The 24,345-nt window shown below is 36.6% G+C and overlaps 1 protein-coding gene across 1 annotated transcript in view; it reads left to right on the top strand.

Annotated features, from left to right (window-relative positions):
* PKP2 (plakophilin 2) overlaps positions 1-17,499 on the top strand; it is an 81,349-nt gene extending 63,850 nt beyond the window's left edge. Inside the window, exons 7-13 of the mRNA XM_055573853.1 lie at positions 101-218; positions 1,075-1,239; positions 2,106-2,279; positions 8,925-9,078; positions 13,187-13,376; positions 15,924-16,011; positions 16,139-17,499. Of these exons, the coding sequence (XP_055429828.1) occupies positions 101-218; positions 1,075-1,239; positions 2,106-2,279; positions 8,925-9,078; positions 13,187-13,376; positions 15,924-16,011; positions 16,139-16,207 (958 nt within the window). The 3' untranslated portion in view covers positions 16,208-17,499. The remainder of the gene's footprint in view (positions 1-100; positions 219-1,074; positions 1,240-2,105; positions 2,280-8,924; positions 9,079-13,186; positions 13,377-15,923; positions 16,012-16,138) is intronic.
* The last annotated feature ends 6,846 nt before the right edge of the window (positions 17,500-24,345 follow it).

Here is a 24,345-nt window from a genome sequence, read left to right as displayed (position 1 = left end):
GTAAAGCTTTGAAACAAAAACCTGTTAAATACACAGCCTAAGTGTATCTTAGCCTAAACCTAAACCTTATGACTGATTGTTTGTTTGTTTTTCCTAATAGAAACATGAGTTCAGCTGGCCCTGAAGGGAGAAAAGTGATGAGGAGGTGTGATGGACTGATTGACTCACTGGTACATTATGTCAGAGGCACCATTGCAGATTACCAGCCAGATGACAAGGTGATTTAAGAGTTAGATATCTCTCATATTAAATTACTTATTTTGTCTTACTAAGACTTCAGAGTATTCTTGAGGTAGCTGCTTGGGTTTGGCTTTATTCATTAACTCATTTGTTGAGCTTAAGATTTCCCATACATACTCATAAATTTTAAAATCTGTATAGTCCGGTTTTTCTTTCTACTTTCCAGACCCAAATTTCAAACTGTTTGACACCTCTAGATATTTGAAAGGAGCTTAGATGCTACATTTTCAGCAATGAAATTCATCTCTTCCTTCATCCCCAAACTTGCGCCTCTGTATAATCCCTCTTAATAGTTATTACCATCTACCAAATGAAAATAGAAATCTAAGTAATCTAGGACTTCCTCTCTTCCATCACATCCCACATCCACTGGACAACAAATCATGTGCATTCTACTTCTGAAATACTCTTTAGTTTAACCACTCCTCTTTAATGCTACTGCTGCTATCCTAATTTGTGCATCTTTCATACTGATTATTGTAGTTAGCTCCTGATTGATCCCTATAAGTAATATCTCCTCCTGTTTTCCAACTCCACATGGCTGGTAAGCAGTATACCTAAAATACAAAATCATTCTGAGCACACTGTAAAAACCAATGTTTTAAAAAATTCAGCCTCTATTTCTTAGCATTGTGCTCGTGACCACTTATGATTTAACCCTAGCCTTTCCAGCCATACTTGTGTCACTCCCCCAGGCACCCCGTAGTCCAGGCACGCCCTGCTGCATCCAGTTAACCTTATAAGATCTAAAGCCTCAGAAGCTCTGTGATATGATACCTGCGAAGTTACCTATATATACATACATATAATCAATATTCATGTCCTATTTCTCAGGCCACAGAGAACTGTGTATGCATTCTTCATAACCTCTCCTACCAGCTGGAGGCAGAGCTCCCAGAGAAATATTCCCAGAGTATTTATATTCAAAACCGGAATATCCAGGCTGACAACAACAAAAGTATTGGGTGTTTTGGCAGTCGAAGCAGAAAAGTAAAAGAGGTATATTGGGAAGTCTTTGAAAGAATAAGTGTGCGTGTGTATTTCTAAGTACTTAGTGTATGTCAGGCTCTATTTTAAGTTCCTTTAGTCTTTGTATCAGTCCTATGAGGTGTGTATTAATATCTTCCTTTACTGATGAGGAAACAGAGATACAAAAAAGTTAATTGATTTTTCCAAAATAATCAGCAAATTAGTGAAGGAGATAAAATTCCATCCCAGGCAATCTGGCCCCAGATTTACATTGTTAGCCATCAAACCATACTGCTCTGTGCCCCGCAGTTTAGGCAGTAAACTTAATACCGTGTGGCCAGTGGGATAGCATTATCTTAACATTAAAAGAAACCCAGACATTCAGCTTTAAATGTTCTAGAAAACAAACAAGACATCCTAAAAGCAAACCACATAGGAAGGACACCTTCCAGACTGGCATTTTATGAAAATTGAAGGAATGTGATCTCTCCTACTCCTTAGAGTACCACAGTGTTGATGAACTTGGAGAATACTTGGTAAATTTAGAATACTGATGCTGTCCTGGACAACTTCACAAGACTCTGTGAGAAGAGGCCTGTTTTTCTTATCTTCGGAGCAGTTGTGACTAATTTAGCTTTTAGCTTATCAGCAGCCTGAGAAATATTCTAGAACAGTCTTTGCTTAATTCTCTGTATTCTCTCTCATGGTGAGGGAGAAATAATCATCATGGGCTAAAAGTTAAGTGATTGTAAATCACACATGTGTGCCTTTTTAATGTTTAAGGTTTTATTAGTCTCTCTAGACAAGACAATACTTCTGGTCTCTTGGTTTGGGTATGGAATTGTAGAAATCACTTGAAGTCTTTAATTTTGGATTCCATTGTGTGTGTGGTGTAGCAATACCAGGACATGCCAATGCCAGAGGAAAAGAGCAACCCCAAGGGCGTGGAGTGGCTGTGGCACTCCATCGTGATACGAATGTATTTGTCCTTGATCGCCAAGAGTGTCCGAAACTATACTCAAGAAGCATCTTTGGGAGCTCTCCAGAATCTCACAGCAGGAAGTGGACCAGTGAGTATCGTGCTACTTTTAAAAATAATGACATTATAGATACACCTACATTAAGTTCAGAAATGATAGTGAAGTAAAACCATCAGTTTTCTCGCTTTAGTCAAGAAAGTTCTCAGGAATTGCCAGAGACTTTGGCTTTCCAGGACTTTCAGCCTCAGCTTCTGCAGAGCCAAGTCAAACTGTAAGTGAAAGACTCAGTATTTATCAGTGTTAGTCAGAGCTCTTTCAGTTAGAAGTTTCAAAATCCTACCTAAACTGGCTTAGGCAAAAGAAAGGAATTTCTTGACTCATATCACTGACAAGTCCAGGGAGGGTTTTCCTTCTATCCTGGTGGGACTTTGGTGCCCCAGGGATTGTAATTGTGATTCTCTATCTCTGGCCTCTGTTTTCTTTCTTCTGTTGGTTTCTTTCTCAAAGGCTATCCTCATATTACAGCAAAGATAGCCACCAGTGATTTCAGGCTTACCTTTCATCCAGCCCAGTGTCTCCACAAGAAAGGAAATTGCTACTATTTTCCCAACAGCTGTAAGAACTTAGCCATTTGCAAACAAGTTTCTGTGGCGAGGAGTCTGCGATGCTTTAACTGGTCAAGTCTGAGTTGTATGCTCACATGTGAATTTCAGGGGCATGTGGTTGAGTGAGCAACGGTCACTCCCACTTGTACCATATAGAGTGACTCTAATGGAAAAGTCAGTGTTGTTACCAAAAAGAAGAATGACTGCCAGAAGGCAGAGACAACATAATGTCTACTGAACTTGCAAAGGACATCTGTGCTTTTGTGTCCCAGAAAGTCAACTACAAAATGAAGAGCTACGTCTCTTTTCAGATGTACTTATTTTACACCAGCAAAATCAAAATATTAAAAAGAGTAAAAACTTACAAGGTCCTGTGATAAACCATAATGGAAAAGAATATGAAAAGGAATGTGTATATATATATATACCTGAATCACTTTGCTGTATAGCAGAAATTAACACAGCACTGTAAATCAACTATACTCCAATAAAATTATTTATTTATTGTTTATTCTTTGGCCACCCCACATGGCATGTGGGATCTTAGTTCCCCAACCAGAGATCAAACTTGCACCCTCTGCGTTGGAAGTGCAAAGTCTTAATCACTGGACCACCAGAGAAGTCTTAAAAAATTATTTTAAAAAATAGTAAAAATTTGTTCCTTCTCCCATGTATTTTGCAATATAGTAAGGGATTCTAGACATATTTAATTATTTGAACTAAGCTTGTGTTCTTTGCCTTGATCATAAAATGATTAAACTCTCTTCCAATAGTTCATTATAAGGCCAGCCTAATTATCCACCATCAGAGAGGAAAGCACTCTTGTACATAACAAAAATATTATTTGTTCTTTACTTGAGAAGACATGTTCATTCTTTTATGTGTTTATACAAAAGCTTGTTCAGCTTCGAATGAAACTGTGAAATACTGAAGCCAGTATTTCTTTAATTTTAGCACTGTGGTTAAGAATACAACCAAACTTTAATCTCTTTGAAATTCTTTAAAACATACTTGTGCACAAGGAGAAGGAAATTGGGAATGACCAGGGAGCCCTGACAGACAGAGAGACATAGTTTATCATCTATCTTCCCACTTCCCCATGCTTGGTTTCCCAAAACCACTTCTTTCATTTTCCCAAACTACAGAGGCGCTCTTATTAACTAACAACCAGTCAAAATAATAGAAAAGATCAGAAATTACATTGCTATGTATCTATGATTTAAGCTTACTGTGCTCTGCTGCTGTTGCTAATCCGCTTCAGTCATGTCAGGTTACAAACAGTCTTTCAAATTAGAAACACAGAAAAGCTTCTTAGAAGCAGCAAACAGATACAATCTGAATCCTGGCTGCTGCTGCTGCTAAGTCGCTTCAGTCATGTCCGACTCTGTGCGACCCCATAGACGGCAGCCCACCAGGCTCCCCCGTCCCTGGGATTCTCCAGGCAAGAACACTGGAGTGGGTTGCCATTTCCTTCTCCAATGCATGAAAGTGAAAAGTGAAAGTGAAGTCGCTCAGTCATGTCTGACTCTGAGCGACCCCTTGGACTGCAGCCTACCAGGCTCTTCCGTCCATGGGATTTTCCAGGCAAGAGTACTGGAGAGGGGTGCCATTGCCTTCTCTGCACTGTGCTCTGAGGGTGGTTCAATATGAGCTAATCCTTTAATATGGATTTTAGCCTCTTCCATTCCAAATTTTATGTCGGAATCAAAACCATTCAGAGGTGTTTCCATATTCCTATCAAAATAAGAATATTTGCCACCTAATATACAGGAATATGCCACTTAAATTCTGAATATATAGTTTGTTACCTAGATTCTAATTCCTCTATTCATTTATTAAACAGTGTTTCAGCACTAAAAGGCACTAGCCTAGTACTAAGTATATAGTGATGAATAAGACAAAATCGCTGTGTTTGGTAATAATCTAGCTGGGATAAAAAAATAAATAAACAGAAATCTAAGATACCAGGAGAGTTCTAAGTCAAAAGGAATCCAGGAAATGGAGATATGTTCACAACTGTTCTAATTATGTGAAGGCATTTAAAATCGTACCTAACCTTAGACCAGTCTAGTCCCCTGAAAGGAGACCTGTACTAAACTGGTATTAATCTGTACCCAAAGCTGTTGGAGTTGAATTTAAATAGAGATTTATAGGAGAAAATTATTAGCAGCATGGGACAATGATAAGAGGACTCTTTATTCTTTCAAGTTGTGAGATGCTTTTTATTAAAGTTTTGACTTATATGTATTTCTTTTCTAATTATTGCATTCCCTGATTTTCTGTGTTTAGATATATGATAAATACTTGGCTTTATAATTTATAAAAGGAATCACTGAACAGAAAAACATGAAAAGCTAGCCATTAAACATAGTTCTAGAAAATATTTCGTGCATCTACCTGTGTTCATAACAGAGACATTACTGAAAATTGATGGCCATGTGTCTTAGATGGCAAAGAACCTGAACTGGATTGAAAAGCTTCTAAAAGATAGAGTATGGAATTTTTTATATAAAATATGACAGTAATTTCTTGTCAGCAAGAATACCTTAATGTAAACTTTATTAGTTCAAGTATAATGGCCATTATTTTTAAATGACACAAAAAATATAAGGAAAGGGGATGGGATGATAAAATTTGCTCATTTAGCAAATTCTCCAAATATAGTGTGAAATATAAAGTACAATATAAATAACTCCTGGAGGTGTAGTGTACAGCATGGTGACTATAGTTAACAATACTGTATTTGTTAAAAGTTCTCATCACAGAAGGAAAAAAATTGTCACTATATGTGATGATGGATGTTATCTACACTTACTGTGGTAATTATTTCACAATGTATATCAATACATATATCAACTCATTATGTTGTATACATGTAAAATTAAAAAGTACATTGTAAAAGTTAAAATCCATTGAAATAAGCAGTTTTCAAGTTTCTAAAACACTAAAGGCACTTAATTTGATACCCACTGAAAAAAAGCAAAACATATTTCTTATATCACACCATACCCACAAATTAGTACCAACAGCAGTGTGATTTAAATGTGGAAGATACAACAATAGAGATTCTAAATGTTAACATAGAATATCTTCATGACCTGAAATAGGGAAAGATTTCTTAACAGTAGACATAAAAAGCACATAAAGTAAAAGTTTCATGAATTGATTACATAAAAATTAATAGCTTATGCTAGCAAACAAGCATAAGCTGGAATCAAGATTGCCAGGAGAAATATCAACAACTTCAGATATGCAGCTGACACCACCCTTATGGCAGAAAGCGAAGAACTAAGAGCCTCTTGATGAAAGTGAAAGAGGAGAGTGAAAAAGTTGGCTTAAAACTCAACATTCAGAAAACTAAGACCATGGCATCTGGTCCCATCACTTCATGGCAAATAGATGGGGAAACAGTGGAAACAGTGACAGACTTTATTTTTCAGGGCTCCAAAATCACTGCAGATGGTGATTGCAGCCATGAAATTAAAAGACATTTGCTCTTTGGAAGAAAAGCTATGACCAGCCTAGATAGCATATTAAAAAGCAGAAACATCACTTTACTGACAAAAGTCCGTACATTCAAAGCTATGGTTTTTCCAGTAGTCATGTATGGTTGTGAGAGTTGGATTATAAAGAAAGCTGAGTGCTGAAGAATTGATGCTTTTGAACTGTGGTGTTGGAGAAGACTCTTGAGAGTCTCTTGGACTGCAGGGAGATCCAACCAGTCCATCCTAATGGAAATCAGTCCTGAATATTCATTTGGAAGGACTGATGCTGAAGCTGAAACTCCAATACTTTGGCCACCTGATGCAAAGAACTGATTCATTTGTAAAGACCCTGATGCTGGAAAAGATTGAAGGCAGGAGGAGAAGGGGACAGCAGAGGATGAGATGGTTGGATGGCATCACTGACTCAATGGACATGAGTTTGAGTAAACTCCAGGAGTTGGTGATGGACAGGGAGGCCTGATGTGCTGCAGTGCATGCTGTCAAAAAGAGTAGGACACAACTGAGTGACTGAACTGAACTGATGCTAGCAAAAGATGGTAAAAAGACAAAGCACAGAGGAGGAAAAGATTTCAGTAACATATATAAGTAATAAAGGTTGGTATCTAGGAAATATTAAAAAAAAAAAACTCCTCAATTTAACAATGAAAGGATAGACAACCAAATTGAAAATGAACAAGAGATTTAAACAGGCATTTCACAAAACATAATATAGAAATGGCCATTAAACATTTGTAAAGATGCTCAGCCTCATTAGTAATCAGGATAACATGAACTAGAATTGCTATGTGTAAACAGTTATAGCAGTCATTTTCACAAATTCCCTAAAACTGGAATATGAAATCTCTATTTGGTAAATCTCATTGCTTATTTTCCTTAATGAACAAATTCTAAAGGCCATTCCACGTCAGCCTCTCCCATTTCCTTCAATGAATCAGAATTCATGTTTCCATAATCATTTTTATATACTAGACATTGAGATGACAGAGAAAATGCTGTGAGAGTGATAGAGCTCAATGGCAGTGACTCAGAAGAGCAGAGCTTTTGCATATGAGGAAAGATGTAGTTACTTAGATGGACCACTGGAAAGAGAGATGAATACCTCCATCTTCAAGGAGGAGTTTTACAGAATCCTACACAGGAAGGATTTTTCTCAGAGAAGAGAAAAGAATCTAATGGAATGTTTTGCAAATTAGTGAAAGACAAAGCGTAACTTTGGAATAAACATTGCAAAATAGTGGTTATTAAACTTCCATGAGATACTCATGGATATTTTGAGTATCTAATAAAAATGATAGATTCTTTCCTTGAGAAAGATTATTATAAACAAAAATAATTTTAAGGACCTCCTGTTCCCTCCCTGAAACCTATCCTTGCTCCTATATTAACTCCTTCTCTGGAAGGTATAGTGGAGAATATAAGGGGAACAGTCTGCAGGAGGTAGGGGAAGCAAGCCGTGTTAGGTAAGATAAACAGGAGATAGACACCCTCAAGAATGGTTAAGAATGTATGGATTTTGGGCACAGTGACCTAATATTAGCATCAAATAAAAATACATAAAGTTGCAGACACAAGTTAAGGCCTCAGTATTGTTGGGGGTTTGCTGATGCCAGGTAGGGCCTACTTGGTACTCAGACCTGTGAAAGTAGGTGACCAACCTTATTCCAAGTAAGAGTTGCTTTTGGTGGACTTAGACCTGAAACAAGAAACTTGCACATGCAGCCTCCCATTACAGAGCATAGAGTTACAGGTAATCTGACTAGCCATATACTCCTTTATTTTAAAGTCCAATATATCTTTCAGAATAAACTGGCTTTTTAGAAATGAGTAAGTTTATTAAAATATGTAAAATGCCAAAGTTTAAACTAGAGAAACAGAAAAGATGAATAAGCCAACAGTCAGTAAATACATTTAAATAGTAATCAAAGACATCTCCCTGTAAAATTTTTCTCAGTTCAGTTGGCTTTATAGCTAAGTTCTACCAGAGCCACAAAGTTGAAAGCATTTTTGTATTACACACATAGTTTAAGAAAACAGAAAAAGGAAAAGTAATAAATTTTATGACATTAGTATAAATTTCATCCTAAAACATTCTTTTCTTTTCACAACAATGAACTGAAAATGTGAGTAAAAAGCAGAATATGATGAAAAAGAAAGGAAAGGGAAAGACAGACCCATTTTATTTATTTATGAAGTGAAGTGAAGTCATTCAGTCATGTCCGACTCTTTGCAACCCCATAGACTGTAGCCCACCAGGCTCCTCGGTCCATGGGATTTTCCAAGCATGAATACTGGAGTGGGTTGCCATTTCCTTCTCCAGGGGATCTTCCCGAACCAGGGATCAAACCCAGGTCTCCCGCATTGTAGGCACACACTTTACCATCTGAGCTAAACTGATGCAAAAAACATTGTAGCTAACCAAATCCAATATTTTTATTTTAAAATACTGAATAAACTATCCAGTAATTGAAAACAATAAGAATTTGAAGCTAGCTTTTTAAACATATTTACATCTTATATTATATAAACATCTTATATATTACAATCTCTAGTAATCTATAGAAACTTAGAAATTTTACCCCGAAATGAAATACAGTAGTATTTATAGGACATGTCTCACAAAACAGATGCCAACATCAGTAGCTCAGACAGTTGTCCAGAAGGAAAATGGCCTTCAGCACACACGAAAGATGCTGCATGTTGGTGATCCAAGTGTGAAAAAGACTGCTGTCTCTCTGCTGAGGAATTTGTCTCGGAATCTTTCTCTGCAGAATGAAATTGGTAAGTGAGTATGTGTCTCTAGATGTAATGTGTCTGTATTGAAAATACAAATGCACTAAAACAAAAACATTGTCCTTATCCCATTCTTTTTACAATGATGAGTTTTGTGAATAAAAAGCAAAATGTGATAAATAGAACTGGGTTTTGTGTACCGAGACATCAAGAGTAGACTTTCACACTGGTTTCAAATATGATTTTTCTTAGTATCCAACTTCATTTTTGTTCCAGTTACTACTGAAGAGAAATTTTAAACCATACTAAAAATGAACAAGATAGGTAATATATATGATATTTCTTGGCCCTCAGCTATGCCATCCAATGACATCTTTTTTAAACCATGTCTTTCAGAATGTTCTGTGTAATCTGCTTAAGCACCACCCTTCTAAAATATTAAATAAACACACACACACAGTGGTTGTTCACTTAAGAAGCTTGGCCGTTGTTATACTAGAAAAAATGGATGGACAGATAATCACAGAAAGAATGAATCACTGAATATAGCAGATTTGGCATAGGTTTTAGAATAAATACAATAAAACACATTTGCTCCCTTTTTTGTAAGCCTGTATTATTGACAAAAATGATAACACATTACCCTTTCAAATAACATAATTTTTTATTCATTTTCTTTATATCTGAATATGTAAATGTTTGTGAATTAAGCCAAAAGCTGTAAAATGAGATAATAGGATGATAATGCTAAAATTAATCATGCTTCCTAATGTTCCATAAATTAGTCATTTCAGACTACTTAAAATTCAATTTTTCAGAAATTCCAGTATTTTTTTTATTTTTAATGAATTAGATTACTTTGGAATCTACACACAGACTCACACAGTGTGGTTGTGTTTTAATAATGTCATTTTCAAAGACAACCAACAGCACAACATTGAACAGGAGATTTCATACGATGGTTTTGTGCCCATTATAAATGTAGAGAGCCTGGAAAATTTTCAGTGAAATCTAAAAGAAACTTTGCCAAAGGCAGTGTCTGAAAATTATGAAAGTGTTCTCCTCATTGTCTTTTATGGACTTTTGTGCTGTACTTCAATCAGGTGTATTATCCTTTTTTTTTTTTTTTGTCTCAAATGAACTATTGACTCCATCTTTAGAACACAGCTGATGAGAACTGTGCTCTACACACTGAGCCTGTGCCTTCAGGGCAGAAATGCTATTGTCTCAGGTTCCACGGTCCTCCAGCTGTTGGGACAATAGAGCTGTAGCCCCACAAGTTACGTAAGGTGATTTCACTGATAAAACTCTCCAAGTTTTATGGACACCATAAGAAGAGGCTTCAGTAAGATAAATGCAATTTTTGAATTCCATATTGGCATTATGTCAAATATGTAATTTGAGTAAAATAACCTGTCTTGATTTAGAGTATTAATAGCCCGGAAGAAACAAAAATCAGTTTGAAAGATAAGCTTTTTGTTTTTCTTGAGATTTGTGGGCCAAGTAAAACTTTCCATGTGTTGACTTGGAATGAAGTCATCACATTTTACTTTGATTTACAGAAATCAACTTGAAATTATATTTTCTTAAAAACTTGAAGATAGGCAACTTAGCATGGTGACAGAATAACGCCTCATGCAGAAGACACTGATCTGTCTTCCAATGCTACTTTGCCACATGTCACCTTGGATAGTCATTTAACTGCTCTAAGCTGAGTAAAATTAGTAATCACTATGAATAGTGTTTTTCCAGGGATCAGACAACCTAATGTATGTGAAAGCACCAGCATTAAATAAAATCTCCCTCAACAATATGACATTGAGCTATGACCCTCCAATATCATGATAGGGCCCTTAATTTTATATTTCACTGTTGAAGATCTAATTTTAACTATCTCATAGTGAATGTATTTACCCAGGTCCACAGCGGGTGTGTGTGTGTGTGTGTGTGTGTGTGTGTGTGTGTGTATAAAGACAGAATGACCCTCCTTTACTATATTGTAATATTTAACTTTGTCGATGTAAGCAGTTATACTACTTTTCTAAGAAAAACAAACAAGATATAAAATGTTAAAGATTCTAATTTCCCTAATTCTCACTCCTCCTTAAACATAAGCCAAAGTTTCAGCCATAAAATTGATCTGTAGAATTGGACCTTCTTGTTGGTCATACAGAGGCAGGAGAAGTAAAACTCTCTCAGCAGGGCTCGAGCTCAGTGTGGGCAGCCTGGTCTCAGCCAGCCGTAGCTGCACCCTGCAGAGATCAGTTAGACATTTTCTGGTGTCATTGTCTCACACTTGTTTTCATGCTGTCAACCTAAATTCAGCAAAAGGAAAATTCAGGTTCTCAAGCTTTTCATTCTGTGTTTATCTTTCTAAAAGGAGGAAGCCTTCTGGTAATAGCTCACATCTATGGAGAACTTACTGTGTGCAGGGAACTGTGACACAGTTCACACATAGTAACTCATTTAATCCCTCAAAACAGTCCTGTGAAGTAAATACTATTATTATCCCATTTTACATATTGGGAAAATGTAGCATAGAAGAGGTTACGTAGCTTACCCAGACCACACAGCCATGAAGTGTCAGAGACAGGACTAAAATTTTAAAAGTGTAGCTTCAGAGACTCAGCTCTGAGCTCCAACACTATGCTGTGATGCTTAGACAACAGTGTAAAAGGAAGTGTTCAGGCCTTTGAGCAGAAGGTATGTTTTTCCTGTCAATCAGTTCCAGGTATTATCAAAGGAAGACATACAGTTCATTTCCTTTTATTGAGTTTCTCTTTTAGGCATAGTGATAGATGTTGAAATCCAGAAATAAATACAATAATTATCCTCAAGGAACTCATGGCTCCATTTAGCATTCAGACAGGCATCTATCTAATTACAGTCTGGTATTAGAGAGAGGGATTACCAGGTGGCACAGTGGTAAAGAACCTGCCTGCCAGTGCAAGAGATGCAAGGAAGATCTCTGGAGTAGGAAGTGACAACCCACTCCAATAATTGTTCTTGCCTGAAAAATCCAATGGACATAGGAACCTGGCAGGCTACAAGTCCAGTGGGTCACAAAGAGTCAGATATAACAAGCGACTAAGCACACACAGCACCAGTATTCTTTCCTGAAAATTTCCATGGACAGAGGAGCCTGTTGAGTTACAGTCATGGGGTCACAAAGAGTCAGATATGACTGAGCATGCATGCATGTATCAGAGAGAGAAGTACAGTTCAAGGTGCCATGTAAACTCAAATGAAGAAACAATGAAGTTAGGCACTGGTATCTGTACAACCATGATAAACACAGCACTGTATTAAAGAGCTGTGAGAAACAACAAAAGCAATAGAACATGCTTTCTTTCAAGGCGAGTCCAAAGTAATTAGAGGTGGAGAAAAAAGAAAACCTCTGGTTACAATAGAAAAAGAGAAATGAAAACTCTGTAACCAAGATCTTACATATGCAGCAAAAAAATAAATTTTAAATAGTTTATCTTTTTTTAAATAATGGTGTTGTTTTCACATTAAGGAAACTTTGGACAGTACAGATAATTTTTTAAGAATATTTTGAGATCACCATCAATACTGTAGAAAAATAAATCCTATTAGTATTTTAGTATATTTCTTCTCAGTTTCTCCTGTATGAGTTTTCCTTTAATATATCAGTTATTTGCACATGAAATATTAACACATATTTTCTTGTTATTATACATGCTTCATATATATGTTTTGGGATACATGAGATTCTTTGAAGATATGTTTTAATTAATCATAGTCATATTACTGGGATGTTTAGACTTTGTAAATTTTTCATTTTATATAACACTATATAAAGATCTCTGCTTTTTCAGGTTTTTTTTTTGCTTTTTCAGTTTTTAAAGTGATATCTTCAGGATGAATTCTCAAAAGTGAAAATACTGAATCAAAAAATGTGAATATTAAAAAAAAATTTTTGACATTTCTGTCAGATTTCTTTCTGGAAAGATTTCTAGTGCGCTGAGCACAGAATATCATCTTTTTTAAAAAAAATTTTTTTTTTGGTAATTTGAATATTAAAATGGTTGCATCCTTTCATAAGTTTGTTAACCAAATGTTTCTTCTTAAATGTTATTGAGATCCTAAGGTTAAGAAACAATCTTTTTAATCAAGTGTTCTTTTTTCTTTGTAGCCAAAGAAACTCTACCTGATTTGGTTTCCATAATTCCTGACACAGTCCCAAGTACTGATCTTCTCATTGAAACTACAGCCTCTGCCTGTTACACATTGAACAATATAATCCAAAATAGTTACCAGAATGCACGGGATCTTCTAAACACTGGGGGCCTGCAGAAAATTATGACCATAAGCGCAGGTGACACGTAAGTCCTCTAGCACTGTCTGTCAGTGTCTCCCCTTTTCCCACCATCAATCCCGTATATAAATAATGTCTTTGAGTACTATGGCCAAAAAATAAGATTGTAAAGCTGGGCCAGATCATGTGGCCCAGTCCTTGGTGATCAGGTAAGTGAAAACCTGAGTCCTCTAAGCCAAATAGTTGGTCATTCTCTACTGAAATATCCAGAAAGTCAAACTTCATAACTTATCTGAACCATGCATTCCAGCATTTTATTGACCTAATGAATTGTTTCCCAGAGCCACAGATGTGATTTAAGAAGAGAAGAATGTAGGCAAATTGGAGTCCTATGGACAAGGAATGCCCTTATCCTCCCTTAACTATGTGAAACAAGGGTCACCCCAGGAGGAGGAGTAGGAGGCAGCATAACAAGAAGTTCTTGCTTCCTCACTTTTCTTTATCACATCTCTTCCACCTCTTACTCTCTTTTGAAAGTAGAAAGTTTAATGCATATAAGTCATCTCACCTCCTGGTTTCTATGTCTTTAACTCTTCTCCGTTTTTAAAAAAAAGATGAAGAATGTAACTAATTATTACTGTTAATTTAGAATGGTGGGATTCCAAGGAGGTATGAAGATTATTATTTTTTCTCTTTATACAATTCTGAATTGTTTGACTTGTTAAATAAAGTTAGTTTTGTAAGTAACCATAAAAGAAAACCAATGTTATTATAGTCCAGACTCATACTTCTAATGGGACTTGTAGTAGACAAACGTGTGCTTGGCTGCACAGGGGCTAGCATAGGGATCTGTGGTATCCTAGAATGAGCACATCCCTTCTCCCACAGCTCCACCCAGTTTAGCCCCTTGTGCTCAGTGATTTCCCTCTGGCAAAGTTCACAGGGAAGGGGGACTCCATTCAGAGTCACATGATTAAAAAGAGCACTGTTAGAATGTCAGTTTCCCAAAAGCAGGGAATATTTACCTGTTCCCATTTAGCAGTTTCTCTGCCTTTGTGGAAAGTCATCTTTGACTTTCCTTTGTGGAAATAGTCATCTAAACTTCTAACCAAATCTCCATAGACAGTATATGACTTTTTTTTATATGAGTATTCAGACATAATAATAAGCACATGGGAATATACCATCACTTTTGGAAATTTCTTGTAGCTTAGCCAGTTATGGGATGTGCTGTTCTGTTACTTCTTTGTTGTACTGAGTATCCATTTGTAAGTTCGTCCTCACATGTTCCATCTCAGAAAAAAAAACCAACAAGGACACTCTACCATTAGGTCTGCTTCCTTGCTAGAGTGTTGCATAGCTAACCCATAATTTATAGACTAGCCTGATAACCAATCAATCATCAATTACATTCCCTCTTTGAGTAAATGAGTTCCAAGTACCAAGCATTCAACTTACAAAGACTTTATAACACCTTTGCAATTTAAGAACTTTCAGTAATAAATATTAGAGATCCACAGCTTTCATGGATGTCTTAATACTTCAGTTATTAGCAAGTCACTCTGAAAAGCCCCTGAGATACTAAAGAATCTGTGAAGTGCTGATTTGACTTACCATCCCTATTATGCTGGTAGCTAGATATTGAATGAGCCCAGCATGGGCTTCTTCATACATCTTTGCATTCTCTATTCTTGGTTGCATACTTACAAATTCCTATGATAGGAAAAATAAAATCTTTTGTTTCTTTGTTCAAAGAAGAAAATATAGTCATGTGCTAATTCAAGTGATGGAAGAGAAAAAGATCTATGAAAGTAGTGATCTTTAGCCAGAAACTAGAACTTTGAGATGAATTTAAAAGAACATCAAAAACTAAGAACACATAATAATAATAATAAAGTTAAAACAAAAAAAGTAAGAGGACATCCCTGGCCGTCCACACTTTCAATGCAGGGAGCATGGGTTTGATCCCTGGTCAGAGAACTAGAATTCCTACATGCTGTGCAGTGTGGCCAAAAAAAAGTAAGGACAGTGTCAAAATCAGTGGTGACTCGGATTCATAACAGGAACACTTTTTCCATTTGTTATACAAAAAAGCATAAATTTTTAAACTATTTTAAATGCTCCAGTAGGAATTTATTAATTTGAAAAAGATACATAATTCCTATATTCATGGAGTCACTAAGTCTAAGAGTTATACATATTTTTCAATCATACTTTCATGCATTTGTCTCTATAAATATGCATTATAGACAAATATTTTCTAAAAATATAAAATATAAATACAAATATAAATTTTATTCTATAAATTCAAGGCTTTATAAAACTTTTAAGAATATATGCCTTATAAATATCAGGAATTATTCTTTATAACTATTTATTTGTTACCACTTTGCTAGTGGTTTAAAAAGATTTGAAAAAAAAACAAAAGCACCCATGTGGCTTCTGCCTCCTAAAGCTCTCCGTCCTAACCTCTTGTCATGGTGAGTGGCCTGACTTAATGGATGGCTCCTGAGCGACAGCAATTAAAGAAGATTTACAGAACATCCAGGGGCAGCATCCAGAAGCCTCACACATTCTCACTGATAACGGAAAAATGTGCTTTTCTTACTTTCAGCTATGCTTCCAACAAAGCAAGTAAAGCTGCTTCTGTTCTCCTATATTCTTTGTGGACCCATACAGAGCTCCATAATGCCTACAAGAAGGTAAGAATGCTAAAAAGAGCCAGGTAATAATGTCCCACTTGATTTGACCCTGGTGATAAGTTACTAAAACTTACATTGTCTTGGGTATAAACGTTACCTTTCACATTTCTGTTTGTTTATTCCAAAGGCTCAGTTTAAGAAGACAGATTTTGTCAACAGCCGGACTACCAAAGCCTACCACTCCCTGAAAGACTGAGGAATGTGAAAAAGTGCTCTCAGAAATTTACAAAAAGCCCCAAAGGAAAACACCTATTTTTCTACTTCCCAGCTTAAGAAACCTCAAAAAAGCATATCCTGTTTCTATACTTTTCTATTTCCATGGTCCTTGAATCCAGAAGACATTTGTGAGTTTGACACCAGTAGGTACTGGCAACAGGCTCAATTTTACCCTCTACAAATAGTGGTCTTTTTAATCAGGGCTAATGGTGCATGGCCTCCTGGAATTAAAATATGAATTTATATGGAATGGACATTAACTAAGTAAATAAGGAAGAAAGCTGTTGTATCACTAGGATTTTAAATTTTGACTTACATTTATATTCCTTTTCTGATTTCCATGTTTTGTCACTCACATGTGTGTTGTTTCACCATTGAGCCATGAGTGTATTGTTTTGCAGTGTTGAAACAGAGACAAAAAATATTTGTGGAGTTGTCCAGGAGAAAATATAATGGCAACATTGCCTGTTTGTTTACTTTGTGCTTGTTTTTATCCTCTTGGATTTTTTTTCTCGACTTTTCAATAAATGTAAGAAATTTAGATCACAGAGCATGAGTGACTATAAGAAGAAATTGAAAGGACGTGATCATAGAAAATTTAAAAATCTTTTCTACAATTTGAAATTCGGTGTTCCCTCTAAATAATAAATAGGATTTTTACTCAAGGAAACACTTCACCTCTAACAACACTGTTAAATGCAAATTTCTCCTGACAGTAGTATTCATGATACAGTTTCCTGGATGTCAGCCACTGCAATGAGCTGGTGGAAGAATGGACTTTACTGTTTGGCTACAAAAGGAACCTAGCTCTCTCAATCTGTTGGACCAGCCAGGGCCATGAAAACCCAGCTCATTTTAATGAACTACATTATCAACCAGCCTACTTTACCCAAAATTTTAAAAATAGTACAGAACCACTAAATCTCATGTGATCTTCCTTAAGCCATTATTTTAAGTCAAGAAAACACTAAAGAAAAATAATGAAGTTATGTTGAGGAAAATAATGTGTCTAGGCCATCCAGAAATGATATGAGAAATGCTAACATTTAAAAGTTGACAGCATCATCTATTGGAGTCTATATTAAGTGTTATTTTAACTGGACTGTGATTAATACCATTCAGATAGAATTAGCCTTCTTAACCATAATTCTGTTATATTTTTCTTTTTAAAAAGAATCTGACAATAGTTAGTAAGTAACTAGGAAAAAAATCCTTCAGCTCCTTTTGGCCAGCAAAGTGTGATAGGAAATAAATTGCCAGTTTCAATTTGAATGTGTACTTAAGTCTTTATTATATTTGGAACTTAAATTTTTTCCATTTCAAAAGCTCAGTGAAGACGACTAAGGTTACTACTTCAAAATGAAATTATTTAGATACCAATTTTTAAAATGCTGAAGAGAGAAATTATATCTCTTTTTCCAAAATTCTGATGATAAGCATTTGGAGTATATTCCTCCAGATAATTAATGTAGATTTAAGAAATTTCTGTGCTTTTAAGGCATAGTAGAGCCTTCAATAATATTAAACACAAAATGAGGCAAAAATAGCATCGCCTGCCTTGGTAGCTGGGTATATGTGACTTATTTGTGTATCTTGGTATCTGTGGTATGATTGACATGACGTTTGAGTATTTGACTTATAAAGTTCAACTTTAATTACTAAGAGTTTAATAAGAAATATAATTGCTTATATTTCTCCCCTAATTAGTCCTAAATTCTTTACCAAGAAACACTTCATGTAAGGAAGATGGGAGTAGCTAGTGACTAAAGATGGAGAGACATACAAATCTAGATATTGTTAGATTTTAGTAAATTGAGTGGGTCTGCGACCATGAGAAGATAGACTAATGTTTGATCCCCATGTCCTACTTTGTTTACAAAAACCTCAGTACTTTACTGTCTATGAACACATCTGAGGGAGGTCTGTATGCAGCTGAACATCACTTTGATCACAGGGCTACATACACAAAGCTTTTCTTTTCTGTGTGTCCGAGACTGTGTCCATGTCTTCAAAGGGACTGAGCTGGACCTCTGCATTTATTTCTGCTAAAAGATCTAAAGGCCTTGCTGCTGTGTCAAAAATTCTTGATGATTTTCTGGAATAGGGAAGGTTGCTGCCCTGGATTTCTATTAAATGGAAACATTGTTTATATGATGGAAATAACCAAAGGGTTATCTGACAAGATAAAGAGGGGATTAATGTGTCAAATGGGAAAATTAAGCAACATGAGTAGATAAACCATAAACCAATCTAATCACCCTATAAAGAAGCAATTCTTTAGAAGAAAGAAGGAAATGGAGGGGAGATATATATAAAAACATGTATATACAATTTACATACTATAGCTACAAATGAAATTTCCTCTAAATAAAGCACATGGAGTGAGGACTTCAATATGTATATACTTTGAAAAAACTTGCAGAAGCCTCAAATCACAAAATCAGAGGATTAGGAGGGAATTTAGAGGACATCTGGTCAAGTCCTCTTTAGAATATCTTCTTGTATCAGAAAAGATTCAGTTCTTATTAAGAGGACAGAGAAGAAAAATGTGCAATCATTCATTCAATTAATGCCCAACATGACCCTGTAACTGGCCCATCTTAAGATTCAGTAACTTACATTTTAAAGTATTTGTTATAGGAATGAAAATAGATTAAAAAGGAAACAAACTTTTCAAAATAAAATTCTACTTTAATGTTTTATTTATAGTAATACTGACAGTTTCATCTCTTAAGAAATAAACGTCAACACTTTAAGGCCTATAAGTAAAAGGAAAACTTTTTTATGGTCTATTCAGGAGAGAAAAATCAAAATACCACACATTGGCATAAGAGTTGTTTAAAATTTGTTAAGGGGGAAGCATTCTAAAAGTCATGAAGATAGTTTTAAAAAACCAGCAATATTCAGCCTGGAAGAAGAGTGTCACGTTATCTGTCTTTAAATATCTGAAAGACCACTGTGTAGAAGATGACATGGTCTTCCTCTGACAGAGTAGAGGACAGACTAGGGTCAGTAGGGGGAGGCTTGTATGACTATCTTTGACTGAACAAGAATGGACATATGTTGAGCACTTCTCACAGCCTCCTCATAAAAAAGTATATACTTTTTTCTTTACTTTTTACATTTTACATGTGAAAATAACCTGAAGCAGAGAAAGGTTACGTTACATTCCAAAGCGACTTAGTTGGAAAATGCAGAGGGGCCATGTGAATCCAGGTGAGATGGCTTCTCTCTGGGGGTTCCCTGGGAGCCAAGAATGCAAGACTCTGTCTTCACTCTGGGGAAATGTGGGGGCTCTCTTTGGTTTGTCTCTTGGCCAGTTAAGAGGACTGATTCTAGGACCAGCGAGCTTGAACTCAAATTGCAATTGCTCCATTTGCTGGGAAGGTAAGGGTTAGGCTTAGTTGGGGTAAGGTCCTTACTCTCTCTGAGCCTCAGCTTTCCTTCTCTGTTATACTTTGCTTCCCTGTTATACGTGAATGATAGGGGTAGTTACCTCATGGGATCGCTTTAAGGATTGAATATTTTCATAATTATAAAGCACTTAATACCTGACAGTATCTACACAATAAACACTGACTAAATTATTTGGAGTTTCCTGTGTGGATGGGCCTTTGTTTTCCTTTTTTAATCTACTTATTTGAATTTCTCTTTTCAGATAGGTTGATTTAGATAAAAGCCCAATCTTCCCCCAGTCAACCATTTTATACACACATGGACACTTAATGACTCATCCCTCAGAAGGCGAGGTAGAATGAGGAAGATAAACATTGCCCAGACAAGTGTTCCCGAAAGTCTGTTCTTCAGAACACAGGTTCTTTGAGGATATTTATATGTGTAATGTGAGAAGAAATAGCCTACACTTAATAAGTTTGAAGATGGCTCAGTTATACAAAGATTGAAAAGATCTAGATTATAAGATTTCTCAGTCCCTAATATGCAGCATGCATTGTGAAATCTCTAAGAAGGAATAGAGTATGCTGCATGTCACCAATCTTTTTGAATCAATAAACCCCTTTTTTCCTAGATGATTCTTGAAGCTGTGCCTCTGTTGTAAACACTGTGACATCAGTGATCTGAGCCATAGTCAAGAGGGGGAAAGGCATTTATCTTATTTGCAGTCTGCCCAGGCTTCCCTGGTGGCTCAGTGGTAAAGAATCCACCTGCAATGCAGGAGACATAGGTTCAATCCTTGGGCAGGGAAAATCCCCTGGAGAAGGGCATGGCAACCCACTCCACTATTCTTGCCTGGAGAATCCCATGGACAGAGGAGCCTGGTGGACTATAATCCATATGGTCACAAAAGAGTCAGACACAACTTAGCCACTAAACAACACAACAGTCTAGCCCAGTTCATCCAGCTAAAGCCTGGACTACTGGTAAATCAGACCTGGGCCTAATCATGATTTAATAAAATCAGTGATTTCAATAGATTTAGGATTAGTTCCTGAACATTTTGTCTTACTCCCACCTGGAGTGCTGCATCTGTGGATGGAAAGACAACTCAGAAGGTATAGATTAGTCCAGAGAAACACGTTGAGGCAGCCACAGACATTCCTTCATCTTGACTGATCAGACCTTCAAAGAACCCACTTCAAGAGGCAATTAATTCTCTCAGAAGCCTGAATTTTGCTTGTAAGCTGCTAACACACATCTGGCATTTTTATTTTGAATAAAAATGAAGTCCAAACTGTTGCAGATTTTCTTTGAACCAGTGCAGGATGTTTTCTTATGTTTAAAAGAAGTTAGGGATTTCCATTTTCATTTAGAGTATCTTTCAACATACATACACTGAACACTTACTCCTAGAGCTGCAAACCAGTGAGATGTACCTTTGTTTCTTATTATTATTATTATTTAATTGGAGGCTGATTACTTTACAATATTGTATTGGCTCTGGATAGAGTGCCTGATGAACTATGGACTGAGGTTCATGACATTGTACAGGAGACAGGGATCAAGACCATCCCCATGGAAAAGAAATGCAAAAAAGCAAAATGGCTGTCTGGGGAGGCCTTAAAAATAGCTGTGAAAAGAAGAGAAGTGAAAAGAAAAGGAGAAAAGGAAAAATATACCCATTGGAATGCAGAGTTCCAAAGAATAGCAAGAAGAGCTAGGAAAGCCTTCCTCAGCGATCAGTGCAAAGAAATAGAGGAAAACAAGAGAATGGGGAAGACTAGGGATCTCTTCAAGAAAATTAGAGATACGAAGGGAACATTTCATGCAAAGATGGGCTCGATAAAGGACAGAAATGGTATGGACCTAACAGAAGCAGAAGATATTAAGAAGAGGTGGCAAGAATACACAGAAGAACTGTACAAAAAAGATCTTCACAACCCACATGATCACAATGTTGTGATCACTGACCTAGAGCCAGACATCCTGGAATGTGAAGTCAAGTGGGCCTTAGGAAGCATCACTACAAACAAAGCTAGTGGAGGTGATGGAGTTCCAGTTGAGCTATTTCAAATCCTGAAAGATGATGCTGTGAAAATGCTGCACTCAATATTCCAGCAAATTTGGAAAACTCAGCAGCAGCCACAGGACTGGAAAAGGTCAGTTTTCATCCCAATTCCAAAGAAAGGGAATGCCAAAGATTGCTCAAACTACCACACAATTGCACTCATCTCACACACTAGCCAAGTAATGCTCAAAATTCTCCAAGCCAGGCTTCAGCAATACGTGAACCGTGAACTTCCAGATGTTCAGGCTGGTTTTAGAAAAGGCAGAGGAACCAGAGATCAAATTGCCAACATCCGCTGGATCATCGAAAAAGCAAGACAGTTCCAGAAAAAACATCTATTTCTGCTTTATTGACTATGCCAAAGCCTTTGTGTGGATCACAATAACCTGTGGAAAATTCTGAAAGAGATGGGAATACCAGACCACCTGACCTGCCTCTTGAGAAATCTGTATGCAGGTCAGGAAGCAACAGTTAGAACTGGACATGGAACAACAGACTGGTTCCAAATAGGAAAAGGAGTACGTCAAGACTGTATATTGTCATCCTGCTTATTTAACTTATATGCAGAGTACATAATGAGAAACGCTGGACTGGAAGAAACACAAGCTGGAATCAAGATTGCTGGGAGAAATATCAATAACCTCAGATATGCAAATGACACCACCCTTATGGCAGAAAGTGAAGAGGAACTAAAAAGCCTCTTGATGAAAGAGGAGAGTGAAAAAGTTGGCTTAAAGCTCAACATTCAGAAAACGAAGATCATGGCATCTGGTCCCATTACTTCATGGGAAATAGATGGGGAAACAGTGGAAACAGTGTCAGACTTTATTTGGGGGGGGCTCCAAAATCACTGCAGATGGTGATTGCAGCCATGAAATTAAAAGACGCTTACTCCTTGGAAGGAAAGTTGTGACCAACCTAGATAGCATATTCAAAAGCAGAGACATTACTTTGCCAACAAAGCTCTGTCTAGTCAAGGCTATGGTTTTTCCTGTGGTCATGTATGGTTGTGAGAGTTGGACTGTGAAGAAGGCTGAGCGCCGAAGAATTGATGCTTTTGAACTGTGGTGTTGGAGAAGACTCTTGAGAGTCCCTTGGACTGCAAGGAGATCCAACCAGTCCATTCTGAAGGAGATCAGCTCTGGGATTTCTTTGGAAGGAATGATGCTAAAGCTGAAACTCCAGTACTTTGGCCACCTGATGCGAAGAGTTGACTCATTGGAAAAGACTCTGATGCTGGGAGGGATTGGGGGCAGGAGGAGAAGGGGACAACAGAGGATGAGATGGCTGGATGGCATCACTAACTTGATGGATGTGAGTCTGAGTGAACTCCAGGAGTTGGTGATGGACAGGGAGGCCTGGCGTGCTGCGATTCATGGGGTCGCGAAGAGTCAGACACGACTGAGTGACTGAACAGAACTGATAATAAGAGTGCATGAAAACTAGTATTTTGAAAATTGACACTATTTTCCTCAGGAACTTGTTTCTTTTACTCCTTGCTCGAATTGGAGATTTTTGCAGTCATAAATTTAAAAGATAGAGGTAATCTATTTTAGTGGTATTGTCAAAACAGATTTTTAAAAGATAAGACGTGAACGTATTAATAGCATAGTAACATATTCCCACTCTTAGTGGTTCATATCTAAAGTGACCCAACTCTTCATCTCAGGTTGTGTTTCTCCTGTTTCAGTTTATCACTTAAAATCTTCATTTTGCAGTTAAGTAACAATAAAGTTCAATTCAAAATGGTTTACGCAGTAAATATTATTTGCCTAAGAAACAGAAATGTCAGGTTTAGGCTCAGATTTGGTTATTTAGTGATTCATTGCAGTCATCAAGAACTCAGATTCCTTCCATCTGCCTGCTGGGTCATTGTCACTGTATTAGATTTTGTCTCTAGGTTGATTTCTTCATTTTGACAAAATGGTTTCAGCAATTCCAAACACCTCATCTTCACAGAACCATGTTTAAAGGCCAGAAAAGCAAACATTCCTTTCTTGCATTCTTTTTTTTTAAATAAAGAAAAATTTCCCAGAAGTTTCCATCAGACATCACTCATACTGTCCAGTGTTAGATCACACATCCATTCCTAACTCAATTCATGGTAAGAAAAATGAAACTACAATTCGTTTACTAAACCAATCATATTTCACCAAAGGCAGGGGCTACCTTCCATAAGACTCATGAATGGTGACTACTTGAACAAAATCAGTGTTTTATTGAGCAAGGAAAAAGGGGGCTGCAGAATAGTCAACCAACATTGCCTGCCCTATGTAGAGACACTCAAAAAGAATTCAACAATTTTAGCAAACTGATTTCATCTGACTTTCAAGATAACTGTTCTTTCAAATGCTACAGATTATCAACTATGGCTGTTCATTGTATTCAGAACAAAGTTCATGAAAATTTATGGTTAAAGAAGGATAGGTGAGCTAAGAACTGCAGTTAAACCAATAATCATGATTTCAAGGAGAACAAGAAAAGATGATGTGTAATTAAACTACAGGGATGGAATAAAGTCATTTCAGAAACTACTGCGCCTCTTTTTTCATTCCTTACTTTTCTTGACAGCTGCCATTCCTCACCTTTAACTGCTAATTATGAAACACAAGTTGTACCTTAATTGAGCAGATTACCTTGGAAGAAAGTTGGCT

Source organism: Bubalus kerabau, chromosome 1 (assembly GCF_029407905.1).
Source record: "Bubalus kerabau isolate K-KA32 ecotype Philippines breed swamp buffalo chromosome 1, PCC_UOA_SB_1v2, whole genome shotgun sequence".
Taxonomy (NCBI): domain Eukaryota; kingdom Metazoa; phylum Chordata; class Mammalia; order Artiodactyla; family Bovidae; genus Bubalus; species Bubalus kerabau.
The sequence above is the reverse complement of the archived record's forward strand: the minus strand, read 5'-3'. Positions and strand labels throughout refer to the sequence as shown.